The sequence below is a fragment of the Mustelus asterias genome, chromosome 18, assembly GCF_964213995.1.
Source record: "Mustelus asterias chromosome 18, sMusAst1.hap1.1, whole genome shotgun sequence".
Classification (NCBI taxonomy): Eukaryota; Metazoa; Chordata; class Chondrichthyes; order Carcharhiniformes; family Triakidae; genus Mustelus; species Mustelus asterias.
The window spans coordinates 76902131-76916526 of NC_135818.1; the positions used below are offsets into that span (position 1 = coordinate 76902131).

Sequence of the window (14396 nt, forward strand, 5' to 3'; positions counted from 1 at the left end):
CTGAACATCTCACTCGGAAGCACAGCAGGGGGGGCTTGGATCAATCTGATTGATGGTGTTTATCTGGCGGTATCGGTTTAGTTTTGTCTTTGTTCTGGGTCACGGGGCACGTTGGGAAAGTCAGTTTAATCTTTTAAGTTTCAGATTTTTTCAAAAGCCACTTTGAAATTATTTTCCAAATCATTGTGTACAGTAGCAAGCAGGAACTGAATCGTAACTTAGTTTTTTTTTGTGGCGGCACGGTGGCACAGTGGTTAGCACTGCTGCCTCACAGGGCCAGGGACCTGGGTTCGATTCCCGGCTTGGGTCACTGCCTGTGTGGAGTTTGCATGTTCTCCCTGTGTCTGTGTTTGTTTTTTCTCCGGGTGCTCCGGTTTCCTCCCACATTCTGAAAGACGCGCTGGTTAGGTGCATTGACCCGAACAGGCGCTGGAGTGCGGCGACTAGGGGATTTTCACAGTAACTTCATTGCAATGTTAATGTAAGCCTACTTGTGACTAATAAGTAAACTTTAACTTTTAACTTTCTATTTGTTTTTTACGATTTTTCTGACTGAGTGTTGAAGTATGATATTTTCTTTTTGCCCAGAGCTGCCATGCGATTCTGCGAATAGGAACATGTTTTCAGGCCGTCAGTAATCGGATCCAGCTACAAATCCTGGAAGTACAGAACTTGCCAACATCCTCAACACCTCTGACGTTAAGTAAGTGCTAATGCAAACTTTGTTTGCTCAAGTTCTGAAACTGGTCAGCGTTGCTCTTATAAACTTTCGGAGCAACTAAGTTGAAAATGCACTGGGGGCTTGGTGGGGGGAGGGAGATGGTGTAGAAATTTGGCCAGTCTTTGATCTTGTGATGGGGGAATAGGGCACAATCTCTGTGACACACTGAGGCCTGAGAGACCTATGTTATACCCTGGGCCTTCATTAACGTTGAGCCAGTCTGACACATGAAGATTGGGCTGTTGCTAAGGTTACAATGGCCCTCTGGTAAGTAAGGGTTTTTTTCCCCTCTGTATCAAGTGAGCTTTCGAGTAAGAACTCAAATAATTTGTTAAAAGTTTTTTTCCCCCGTCTCCATTTCACAAACATGGCTGCTGAAGTCTGCCAATAGACAATATTTCCCCAACTCAAACCTGTCGCCTCGTCCAAGAAATTCCGGCCCATTATCTCTGCATCCACTCTATTAAAACCTTTCATAATTTTAAAGACCTCTATTAGGTCACCCCACCAGCCTAGACAAAGGGTGGAATTCTCCCATGGTCCCGCAGACAGGCCCAATGGCAGTCAGGATGGAGAGAATTCGATGTGGGTACAAAAATGTGTTTTACGCCGGCATGAATTTCCTTCCACTCGTGCCCACCACGGCAGATCAGGAAACCCGCTGGAGGCTGGCATGAAACTGAGCTACATCCCAGTCCAGAACAAGTCTGGAACAGCGCAGTCTGCAGAAGTCAGAATTCGCGTGAACAACGCCCAGTGCTGCCTCTGGAGTTTGAGCTAGAGGCCGCCAGCAACTCAGAACCCCGGAACACCCCAGTGGGGGAGCACCTACAGGTGAATCTTCCAGATTCTGCATCATTGAGGAGGCCCATCGTCCAGCCTCAGGGTGTTGCTGGAGATCCATCTTTTTCAGGAGGTCCATCTCATTTATTCAACAGTGGGTTGGCTATGTTGGGTGCCTTTTCAATATGGTGCCCAGATATGATGGCGGGACTAACGTCATCATGCCCACCCCACCACGGAATACGGCAACCCAACCCCCGGGTGCATAATTAATGAGGTTTCATGCTGGCCTCCGCAATGGGAAACACTCCACATTCCCACCACATGACTTGATCCCAGATGAAAGAATTCCAACATGAAAATCCTTTCCTGAAATAAAAATCCCACACATTTGTGATATGATCCTCGGAAATCTTATCTGCACCCAATACCTTTTCTATAAAGTGCTGACCAGAACTGCACATGGCACTCTGAGTGTGCAACCATATGCGATGGAGTTCAAGGGGTGTGAAGTCCAAAGTATTGTCTCAGATTCTGTGAACCAGGAAGACAGCGATTTCCCCCAAGGATCTATTTTCTTGGGTGATTGAGTGCTTCCTGCATTTGGGTCGTTCATACAATCCTATAATCCGACAGTGCAACAGAGACCATTCAGCCCATCGAGTCTGCACCAACTCTCTGACAGAGTATCTTCCCAGGCCCTCTCCCCTGCCCTATCCCCGTAACCCCACACACTTACCATGGCCAATCCCATTAATCCCATCCAATCTACACACCTTGGGACACTCAGGGGGAATTTTGCACGTCCAGTCCTTTTTTTTTCTTGGCGTACAATCAAAATGCAATGCTTTCTGGAAACTGTGACAAGTTTAAGGGGCTCAGACTGGACAAATTCTTGCTGCTGCATTTCTAAGTGTGCGTTTTTCCATCGCCGCCCCCTCCCCCACCCCCGTTTAGATTTCTATGTGAAGATAACCATGGAAACGAAAGATGGGCTGTTTGACAAGAAAAAGACTCGTCCCCTGAAAGCTGTAAACGGTCAGGTGAAATGGGGAGAAACGTTCCTGTTTCCTGTCGTTCAGAATAGCCTCCATCTCCAGAGGGTCAGTTTCAACGTGAAACTCTACAGCAGGAGCTCAGTGAGAAGAAAACACCTCTTGGGGCAGGTAATGTCGGCTAATTCAGTGGAATTGGAGGTATTTGTGAAATGGGAAACACGATGCGTGTTTCGAGCCTTTGTTGTAAACTCGCTTTTGGGCAGTGAGTCAGCAGCCTGCACTTTACCTGGGGCCTGAGCGACATTTTAACCTAATCCTTCCTATTGTGTGAGTTGGTAGAGTTTTATTTATATACTCTATTGCTGGGGGACCTGAGGGCAGTGATAGATATTTCTTTCAACCCACATTTCCAACCAGAAAGAGGATAATATGAATATAAGAAAGGGGTGGTGAATTGATACGAACATTGCAATAATAAAAACTGGCAGGCACACTTTTTGTTAGAGCGTTGACCAGAAACATGGCACTGAATCAATGCCTCAGACTTCAGCTGCAGTTGTTCTACATTTATGGTTTCTTGATATACAAAGATTTGTGAGCTATTGGTACAGTCAGTTTCATCAGAACATCAAGTGCTGGACTTCTGGACGTAGTGAGTAACATTCCTCAGTGCTTTCAGTTATCGTTCAACAAGTTAAGGGTTTATTATTGATATAGGCCAACTGGAATTTTGGCTTTGATTTGATTTATTATTGTCACATGTATTGGGATACAGTGAAAAGTATTGTTTCTTGCGCGCTATATGGACAAAGCATACCGTTCATAGAGTACATAGGGTAGGAGGAAAGGAGACGGTGTAAGATATTGCATTGCGGTTACAGATAGGGTGTAGAGAAAGATCAGCTTAATATATGATAGGTCCATTCAGATGTTGATGGCAGCATTTTCCAGCCTGGATCAGTATCCTAGTGACAGACCTGGGGCCTAGCACTCCAGGCAGGCTGTGAAACCCTACCTGACTGCAGCCACAGTCACAGGATGCTCAGTGGAGTGGTTCCACCCTCACCAACAATGCTGCGCAGGCTGCTGAGGCCATTTTCTAAGTTAAATAGAACCCTGACAAAGGGTCATCCAGACTCAAAAGGTTGGCTCTATTCTCTCTCCACAGATGCTGTAAGACCTGCTGAGATTTTCCAGCATTTTCTGTTTTTGTTTCTATTTTAAATTGTCTTTGCAACTCTCCATTGTCTGATCAACCTTGCCCATGTCAACCCATCAAGTACAACTTTTTAAATATAATTCAATCGTGGGACATGGGTGTTGCTGGCTGGCCAGCATTTATTGCCCATTCCTAGTTGCCCATGAACTGAGTGGCTTTCAAGGCATTTCAGAGGGCAGTTAAGAGTCAACCACATTGCTGTGTCTCTGGAGTCATATGTAGGCCAGACCAGGTAAAAGCAGCAGATTTCCTTCCCTAAAGGACATTAGTGAACGAGGTGGGTTTTTCCGACAATCGACAATGGTTTCATGGTCACAGTAGATTCTTAATTCCAGATTTTTTTTATTATTCAATCCAATTCTACCATCTGCTGTGATGGGATTCAAACCCAGGTCCCCGGAAACCAGAGTTTCTGGATTAACTAGATTCGGTTAAGCATTTTTGCAGAAATTCTCTAATCTACAAGATCTCTTTCCAGAAAAATGACTTTCCGACTCTATGTAGGGCAGAAAGATTTATTTCTGCCTATCATTATTTATTGTTATTTTTTTCCCTGCAGGGTTAGACTGTTAGTGTGTAGACACAACACTGCACCTCACCCTTGTTTGAATCCTACACGTAAATAGACCAATCCCTCGATTGATGTGTAACAAGAAAGGCACTCCTTTAACTTGGATCTTCTGTTTTTGGGTTGGTGGTATCTGATTCAAATCTTTAATCACATCTTCCACTGAAGATGGATTAAGCCATCGAGATTCATTCTGAAGAGTAGGGAAACCACTATTGGTAAATCACATGGACTCATTGGAATCAGTTCAAATTTGACCAATGTCTTCAATGTTTGCTTTATATTGTACAACCCGAGATTTATATCCTTTAAGCACTGCTGACGTCTTGATGCATGATAGTTTTTACAGTTCAGGTTTCTCCCTAGTTATTTATTTAACAACAAAGCTGCCTTTCATTACAGCTTTAGTTAAATAGGTAGTTCTTGACTATGCAGTGGACTATCCATTACTGTCCTCCAGGTAAAATTCTGACTCTGGAAGGTGGCAAATGTCAACCGTATCATTTTCGCCGGCTTCATTTAGGATATTTTTCCTTCGGTTTCTAAAGCTCATTTTCCACTCAACATCAAAGGGGTCTTTATAGACCGAAGCCTTGTAGATTACTATGCAAGTCGGCACCACGGCAGGGTTTGAGAGATACATAACCTTCATTGCCTGTGCCGCAATGCAGACTGTGACATGGGCCAGGATTTTTGGTTTAAAATCAGGACTTGAGGTTGGGGACAAGTGTGTGGGGAACAGTCACCCTGCACTGATTTTTGCTGAATTGGGTGATCAGTGTTCAGAGGGTGTGCTTGCCATCTAATTAAGGATGGTAGACGAGCTCTTGAGACTGAGGGGCCAATAAGACATGAAGAGGATTCAAGCTGAAACCAAGACAGAGAGCTTTTCTTCATGGAGAGAGTTATTTGTTCAACATAGGAACGTAGAAGATAGGAGCAGGAGGAGGCCATTTGGCCCTTCGAGCCTGCTCCGCCATTCATCACAATCTTGGCTGATCATCCAACTCAATAGCCTAATCCTGCTTTCTCCCTGTAACCTTTTATCCCATTCGCCCCAAGTGCTATATCCAGCCACCCCTTGAATACATTCAATGTTTTAGCCTCTTCCTGTGGTACTTCCTGTGGTAACGAATTCCACAGGCTCACCACTCTGGGTGAAGAAATGTCTCCTCATCTCCGTCCCAAACCCTGTATCCTCAGATCCTCAGACTGTGAATCCTGGTTCTGGACTCCCCCACCATTGGGAACATCCTCCCTGCATCTACCCTGTCTAGTCCTGTTGAATTTTATAAGTCTCTATGAGATTCCCCCCTCATTCAGTGTCACTCCTCCTTCAGCTCTCCTCCCATCCCACCCAGTGTCTCAGCCATCCCCCATTGATAAGCTCTTTTGAAGAAAACCAAAAGATTAACTAATAAAAAGGGTGAATCCTTATTCCTATGGGCTCAAAAGCAATTAATACCCATCATCTGCTTGTCTTGGCCTTAAATTATGTTAATGTCATTGTTTTTTTTTAATCCATTAATTTGTTTAGGATTCTCTGTGAGATTTGGCACTGAATCAAATCTATTAACTTCTTTAAGATAACAGCGAATTATTGCGGATGCTGGAATCTGAAACCGGAACAGAAAATGCTGGTAAAATCGCAGCAGGCCTGACAGCATCTGTGGAGAGAGAATAGAATCACCATTTCAAGTCAGGGTCATCCAGACTTGAAACGTTGGCTCTATTCTCTCTCCACAGATGCTGAGATTTTTCACAGCATTTTCTGTTTATGCTTCTAACTTCCTGGTTTAGATTCTGAATGGTTCTTTGAGGATTCTTCACTCCAGTAAAGGAATGCACAGTTGCTTGTCCTGTTTACTGAGGTCCCGCATTCTCTGAAGAGATCATTACGCTGTTACAGATTCCTAATTACTGCAGCTTTTAGTGGGTAGGAAGTCTGTGGCCAAGTGTACATGTGTTGGACACATGAACATACAAACAAGAAGCAAGAGGAGGCCATTCAGCCCCTTGAGCCTGCTGCACCATTTCATAAGATCGTGGTTGATCTGATAGTAATCTCAACTGCACATTGCCCTGATAACCTATCTTCCCATTGCTCACCAAGAATCTATCCACCTCTGCCTTAAAAATATTCAAAGACTCTCCGCCACCTTATCCGGAAGAGAGTTTCAAAGACTCACAATTCTCTGAAAGAAAATAATTTTGCCCCCCTTGTCCCGGTTTTAAACAGTGACCCCTAGTTCTCAATTCTCCCACAAGGGGAAACATTCTCTCCACAGCCACTCTTGTCAAGACTCCTCAAGATCTTATTTGTCTGCAGCAAGTGGCCTCTCACTCTTCTAAATGGTTAAAAAATGTTCACTCTCCAAATTTGAGGAGTGCCTTAAAGGAGAAGAGAGGCCAAGAGGCTTCAGGAGAGAATTCTAGAGCTTGGCACCTAGGCAGCTGGAGACAGGGCCAGCGATGGTGGGACAGTGAGACCCATGGCCCTCTTGGGTAAAGGAAAGAAAACCCAAGTCACAGCTTTTTGTTTAAATTAAAGGAAGAATTGCATTTGCGTAGCACCACTCAGAACCACTAACCGTCTCAACTTGTGGCCAATGAAGTATTGTTGAGAGTATAGTCACTGCTGTATTACAGGAAATGTGGCTGCCAATTTACACACAGCAAGCTCCCACACACGGCAATGGGATAGGAACCAGATCTTTTTTTGTGAGATCATGAAGATTGAGGGATAAATATCGAGCAGAATTCCCCTGTACTCCCTGCAGCCGGGGTGGCACAGTTGTTAGCACTGTTGCCTTACAGCGCCAGGGACCCGGGTTCGATTCCCGGCTTGGGTCACTGTCTGTATAGAGTCTGCACATTCTCCCCGTGACTGCGTGGATTTCCTCCGGGTGCTCCAGTTTCCTCCCACAGTCCGAAAGATGTGCAGGTTAGGTGGATTGGCCATCCTAAATTGCCCCTTAATGTTGGGGGGATTAGCTAGGGTAAATGCATGAGGTTATGGGGATAGGACCTGGTTGAGATTGTGGTCGGTGCAGACTTGATGGGCCGAATGGCCCTCTTCTGCACTGTAGGGATTCTATGAAGCTGGTGGTGAGGGACTTCTTACATCCACCCGAGAAGACCTCAGATCAATGTTTCATCTCCCGGAGTGGGATTTGAACCAGGAACCTTTAGCGACTCAGAGAGTACAACCAACTCAGCCACATCTGACATGCAAAATCTTTTGCCCTCCCCAGCTTTACGGTGGCAAAGTGAGGCTGCCCCACATCTCTCTAGCTGCTCACAAACAATTAAAACCTCTTTGATTTATTTCTTATTCTCCTTGCTGACCGACTAATTTGCTAATTTCCTTTCATGGCATCACTGGCAACATTAAAGATTCTTGAAGATTACTTGCTCCTCAGTCAGGTTTGATGGATGATTTTTCTGTCTGGGGAGGGTTCACGCCATGTATCATTACAGGCATCTGATCACAGAATGATTACCAGTAAAGCCTCTGTTACACAAAGAATATTTTCTTTAGGCAGGTGACAGGTAGCTAAGGTACTAAGAATACTGACAGGTAGCTAAGAAAACAGTGCTCCAGGCAGAAGTAAATTAAACCCAATTTATCCAGCAACTGTAAGAAATCTTGAAAGGTCTCCTGCTTGTTTACTCTGATCAAGGAATTGAGAGGTGAGTAGGGAGTTGACACGATGGTCGGGTGTCAGGGCTGATTTAAAGAGCAGTTTATTATTATCAGGCTTGGGTGTGGCAGGCGTGACGTGTGGAGAGGAAGTTATTGACATTTGCCAGGAATCATAGAATCCCGACAGTGCAGAAGGAGGCCATAAGGCCCATCTAACCTGCACTGACAGCAATCCCACCCAGGCCCTACCCCGTAACCCCATGTATTTACCCTGCTAATCCCCCTCACACCAAGGGGCAATTTAGCCTGGCCAATTAACCTAACCCGCACATTTTTGGACTGTGGGAGGAAACTGGAGCACCCGGAGGAAACCCACGCAGACACAGGGAGAATGTGCAAACTCCACACAGACAATCACCCAAGGCTGGAATTGAACCCGGGTCCCTGGCGCTGTGAGGCAGCAGCGCTAACCACTGCACCACCGTGCCGCCACAGGGCTGCAGTGAGAATGATGGTCCTGACGTGTTGGTTGAAGAAATCCAAGTACGCCTCCTAATTGGCGTCGGGATGAAAATGGGAAAGTCCAAGAAGAGGGAGATTTGAGGAGGAGCGGTCGTGAGGCTAGAAGGGGTGGTTATCATCTAGAGGAGGAGCCTGGGGGGGTCCAGCTTCTCCCCTCGCCTTTCCAAAGTTCTGGAGCACACGGAAGATTTGAAGGCAAAGAGGGGATGGCCAATATTGCTTCAGGTTATTGAGCCAGATTTGGTGGGAAACAGCCAGTACCTTGTGTGCATTAATCACACAGATTAATGTGTACAGGAGTGGGACTCATACAAAGGGGCTGGAAACAGTGAAGGACTCGGACCTGCCATTGAATCAGATACCAGAAAGAAAACTGGAATGTGGGAGGGAAATTTTAACCATAAGGAACAGGTAGTGGGGTGGTGGAGAGGAGCTGAGGTAATGTCTGAAACATTCTAAACATGACCCGAACCTGCCTCAAACCTATTTCACAAATGGAAAGATGAGCAAACTTCAAGGATATGGGTTGGCCCTTTAAATACTGCAACACCATCAGCTTCAATTATTTTTAGCTTTTGATTTTAACTGCAGAGGGCTGGGTTTCCTGAGCGTGTGGAGATCTGCTTGCAGGCAACGGCTAACAGATCCATGAAGCAAGTGCCTTCACATCTACCTGCTGGATGCAACATGCCAACCTGGGCAATCCCCCAAGATGGGGCACCTTCCCTATATCCCTGAATTCTGATTTCCTTGCCAGGACTCTAATTCCACCCTCAGCATGTCCCAGGAATATAGGATCTGCACCGCATCCCCCCCCCCGCACCCCCCTTCAATTTCCCTCCTGGGGATCACCCCACCCGCTGTCATCGGGCACAGACTGACACTGTCTTGTGATCTCTACCTGTCTGTTTCCCCATCTAACTGGACGCCAACACTGCCAACCAGGTGACGCCACATACACTGTGGAGTTTTAAGCATTGCAGGGGACTCCTGACTATTAGCTGCCCTCTGACCTTTGGTTCTCCAACCCCTTCCAAGACCCACGCACCTCCCAACAGGCCAATGAATTGTAACATTGTGCCCTGCCCGGTTTGGCTCTTAGCAGGCAGTGTATGATGAGGAATAATATTGAGTTAAGGGAAAACTTAATGGATCTTTAAAAATATTCTTCCATGCGATGTGGGTGTCACTGGCAAGGCCAGCACTTGTTGCCATCCCTAATTGCCCACACCCTGAGTGGCTTGACATTTTGGAGCAATGATCAGTCAACCACATGGCTGTGGGTCTGGAGTCACATGTAGGCCAGACCAGGTAAGGACAGCAGATTTCCTTCTCGAACAGACATGAGTGAACCAGATGGGTTTTTACAACAAGCTGAGAATTGCCTTGTTCACCTTAGCTTAACCTTCAATTCCGTATTTTTTTTAAAATTAAGTAACTGAATTATTAAACAATTGCATCCAGCTGGTATGGTCCCCATGTCCCTAAAGCAGTATTTTGGATGTCTGGATTACCAAAGAAAGTCCCACTATGCCACCATCTCCAACCCCAATTGAGTCCTGTCAACCTTTAACCCCGAGTACATGATCCATTTTTAAAAACCTTTTTTATATTTTTTTTAATTCAAAACAAAGAAACTGCAGTTTGTAAATCCAGAAACAGTACAAGAAGAATGAATGTAATTTGGCGATATCATTCCAGTTTAACTGAGGCAGAGAAATCAGTTTAACCATGGGCCCGATTTTACCAAAATTTCATGCCCGTTTTCAGGCACGGAATCGTGGTAAAGTTGGGCGTCAGGTCTAAAACGCGGTCCAGACCCGACCCAAGGCCAATCGTGCCTTTACCAACGGCTGACCCGGGCGCCGATCCGCGCGCGCCCGAATCGGCCAGCGGGCCGATTTAAATGCATTTGCATGCATTTAAATCGGCATAATGAAGCCCGCGCCCAACTTACCCAAGGATTCCCACTTTTACGAGACTCCGATCCGATCGGCGCCCGCGCATTTACCGTGTTGCTGAATTCAAGTCCGATAGGGCTTCAACTCAGCAACTGAACTGCCGAATCGCCCCCGACCACCCTTCGCGGACCGTCCCCGCAAACCACCCCGGCAGCCCACACCGCCCCACCCCCCGATAGGACCACCCTGGGATGCAGGCCCCGCCAGCAGCCCCCCACCCCCCCCCCCCCACCCCCGGGGATCGGACCACCCCGAGCCCCCGACCTACCTTGATCGCTGGTGTCCGTCGAAAGCATCTTGCGATCCTGGATCCTGGCCTTGCTGGCCTTGCTGCGGGGGTCCTGATGTGTAGAATGACGTCTCTTCACTAGGGGCGGGAGGGGATGTGACATCTCTTCCCTGAGGGAGGGGCGGTAGGGGGGAGATGTGACATCTATTCCCTGAGGGGGGGGGAATGTGACGTCTCTTCCCTGAGGGGGGGGGGGGGGGGGGGAAGATAGGATGTGACATCTCTTCCATGAGGGTGGGGGGGGATGTGACATCTCTTCCCTGAGGGGAGGGGAGGGGGGCACGTGACGTCTCTTCCCTGAGGGGAGGGGGGCACGTGATGTCTCTTCCCTGAGGGGGGGGGGGGGGGGTGTGGGGCGATAGGGGGGGACGTGACATCTCTTCCCTGAGGCGGGGGGGGATAGGGGGGGATGTGACGTTTCTTCCCTGAGGGGGGTGGGGGAGGGGGGGGGACGTGACATCTCTTCCCTGAGGTGGGGTGGAGGGGGGGGATGTGATGTCTCTTCCCTGGGGCGGGGTAGGGGGCGGATGTGACGTCTCTTCCCTGGGGGGGGGGGGGGTGGGGGGGGTTAGGGGGGGATGTGACATGTCTTCCCTGAGGGGGGGGGTGGGGGGGGGGCGGTAGGGGGGGGATGTGACGTCTCTTCCCTGAGGGGGGGGTAGGGGGGGGATGTGACGTCTCTGCCCCTGGGGGGGGCGGAGACATCACATCCCCCCCACCGCCCCCCTCAGGGAAGAGACGTCACATCCCCCCCCCCTGCTCCCCCCCCCAGGGAAGAGACTTCACATCCCCCCCTACACCCCCCCTCAGGGAAGAGACGTCATATCCCCCCAACCCCCCCCCCCCACCCCCCCTTTAGGGAAGAGATGTCAGATCCCCCCCTCAGGGAAGAGATGTCAGATCCCTCCCCCATTCTCCCACCCCGCCCCCCCAGGGAAGAGACGTCACACCCCCCCCCCCCCCCAACCCCCACCAGGGAAAGTCAAAGGCAGCGCAGACAGCAGTGCTGTTAGCGCTGCCTTTGACTTTCGCGCTCAGGTGCGCTGAGTGCTGACGGCTTCGAACTGCGCATGCAAATGCGCTAGGCCCCGCCCACTGGACCCACACCGAAATAAGGCGTATGGGGGCGCTGGAGCACGGCTGCCGGGCGCGGGTCTGATTTACGACCGCACCCGGCACTTAGAGCCGATTTGATAAAATCAGCCCCCATGTGTTACTCATGTTTGACTGTGACCTGGGTACTTTTCCTTTTTAGATAACGATCGGATGGGACAGCAGTGGAGAGGCTTTGGAACAGTGGCAAGATATGAGCGCCAATCCAGAGAAAGTTGTTATCAAGTGGCACAACCTGAATCTCACCTGAGGTATTTTGTTGAGGCTGGTGGCCCATGCCAACCAGATCCGAATCAACAAAGATCCGGGACTGAAGGATGAACTGCGTTTTAGTGTCATGTGTCTTATAATTAGACTGACTGGGAATTTTAGTATAATGTTGCATTCTTGATCGTCAAGCCTTGGACTTTGTGGGCCATGGAACACAAAAGGCAAAAAAAAAGCTTCTCGTAGATCATCACGATATTCAAAATGGCTGAGTGTGAATGTGATTTCCTCAGCCTGTGGAACTGCCTTACGGCCTTGTGATGTGCCCAGACTGTATGATATACAAGACTGTTGCCTTCTTTAATATTAATACTATTGCCTTCTTTCTTGCAGCTTGGACAATGATCAGTGATAGCCTTTCCATTTATTGCGCCGATTTAATAGCCGCAGACGACAGTAATATTGAGTTTTATCTCAGTGTATATAATAGGAAACTTTCGCAGCCTCTGTGTATTTGTGTATTATATCTTTATGTATATTATAAATAATAGTTTTAAAAACCTGCACTTTCAAGTAAGTTAAATAGAGGCACTTAATTTTTGACTTTTAACTTTAAGCACAACTTGAGCATAAACGGCAAGCTCAGAGTATTCTGGAGACCAAAACCTTGAAGTGTATTTTTGTCATGGTGAATAAACAGATTCCCGTGCTGAGGACAGTTAGGTATTTCATTTTACTCTGCGATGTTGGCTGTGTGGTGTAGCCGGAATTTGCCGGCCATTCACACCGGCGGGATTCTCCAGTCCTGCTGCAGTGAATGGGGATTTGGCTGAACGGCAAATTCTCCATCCTCGCTGGCAGCGGCAGCAGGGTGTGAACAGCCGGAAAATTCCGGCAATGATATCGAAACAACATAGAAAATGAAGTATTTAATCTGAGCCACGCTCAATGCTCTCCATCCTACATTTGAATTCTCTTATATATTAATCATTATTCAGTAATTAAGACAAAGTTAGACAATTTCTCTGAAAAACACTGGCTGGAATTCTCATACGCCCTGCGACTGCTGCCAGCGAGAATAGAGAATTTGGCACTCAGCCAAAATTCCATTCACTGCAGCGGGACTGGGGAATCCCAGCCGCCGACAAGGTTGGAGAATTCCAGCCATCATCAGGGCAGCATGGTGGCATAGTGGTTAGCACTGCTGCCTCACAGCACCAGGGACCCAGGTTCAATTCCAGCCTCGGGTCACTGGCTGTGTGGAGTTTGCACGTTCTCCCCGTGTCTGCGTGGGTTTCCTCCGGGTACTCCGGTTCCCTCCCAGAGTCCAAAGATGTGTGGGTTAGGTTGATTAGCCTAAATTGACCCTAGTGTCAGGAGGATTAGTAAATGAGGGTTATGGGGATAGGGCCTGGGTGGGATTATGGTCAGTACAGACTCGATGGGCCAAATGGCCTCCTTCTGTGCTGTAGGGATTCTATGGTCAACTCTTATTACGAATACAGGCATATTTTGTGCAAGCTGTTTTTGCCTTTTAAATATCCCCCAGAGGTTGGAATTTGTCCATCTGTAGTGATATGTGCTGCCAATGTGAAAATGTGTGATCTATGTTTCTGGGTTCTTTGTACCTTTACCTTGTATCCGTATGTATTAAGTTCAGGCTGCCATCTACACACAATTTGATACTGTATTTCCTTAGTTATTGGATAAGGTAAATGGACTGAATGGTACCTTGGGCACATAAATGCATGTTATTTTCCATACAGCCACTTTTCCCTGGTTAATGCCAGTATAACCCATGCACGATGTGTGTTCTTGGCTGTTTTATTGGACGGAGTTCTGATATGCTGGGAGAGGGGATATTGCTGCCCATTTCCTACTGCGCCCAATGTCCTGTTCACCCCTCTCCATTGCCCTCTGAGCTAGACTGGATCCAGGTCCAACAACATCTCCATTTTCAAAATCTCATTCTTGTTTTCACATCTCTCCACAGCTCTGCTCACTCATTGGCCAAAATCTTCTATCCTCGCTTGGGGCTGGGATTTTCCAGTGCTGCTGAATTGAGCCTTGGTTAGAACACCAAATTTTCCCATCTTGTCCCACCACAGATGAGACCAGAGAATCCCTCTTACTATTTCTGGAACTTACTCCAGACCTACAACCCCCAGAACTATCTGCACTCCATCTAATTGTGTATCCGCGATGATAATCACTCCACCATTGACAGTCCTGCCTTAATTCAGCTTGCCTTGACTCTAAGCTTTGGAATTCTCTCCCTAAGCCTCATCACTTCTCGTAAGACACTCCCTCAAACCTACCTCTTTGACCGAACTTGCCCACCCATCCTAATATCTCCTCAGCATCTCAGC

At 47.7% G+C, this 14396-nt stretch overlaps 1 protein-coding gene across 6 annotated transcripts in view; it reads left to right on the top strand.

The window, feature by feature from the left end:
* The window catches only part of tc2n (tandem C2 domains, nuclear), a 55138-nt gene extending 41383 nt beyond the window's left edge, over positions 1–13755 (top strand). For all 6 annotated transcript variants that reach the window (XM_078234317.1, XM_078234319.1, XM_078234318.1 and 3 more), the window contains 3 exons: positions 589–703; positions 2462–2670; positions 11963–13755. In XM_078234317.1, coding sequence (XP_078090443.1) covers positions 589–703; positions 2462–2670; positions 11963–12070 — 432 coding nt within the window. In that variant the 3' untranslated portion in view covers positions 12071–13755. The remainder of the gene's footprint in view (positions 1–588; positions 704–2461; positions 2671–11962) is intronic.
* The last annotated feature ends 641 nt before the right edge of the window (positions 13756–14396 follow it).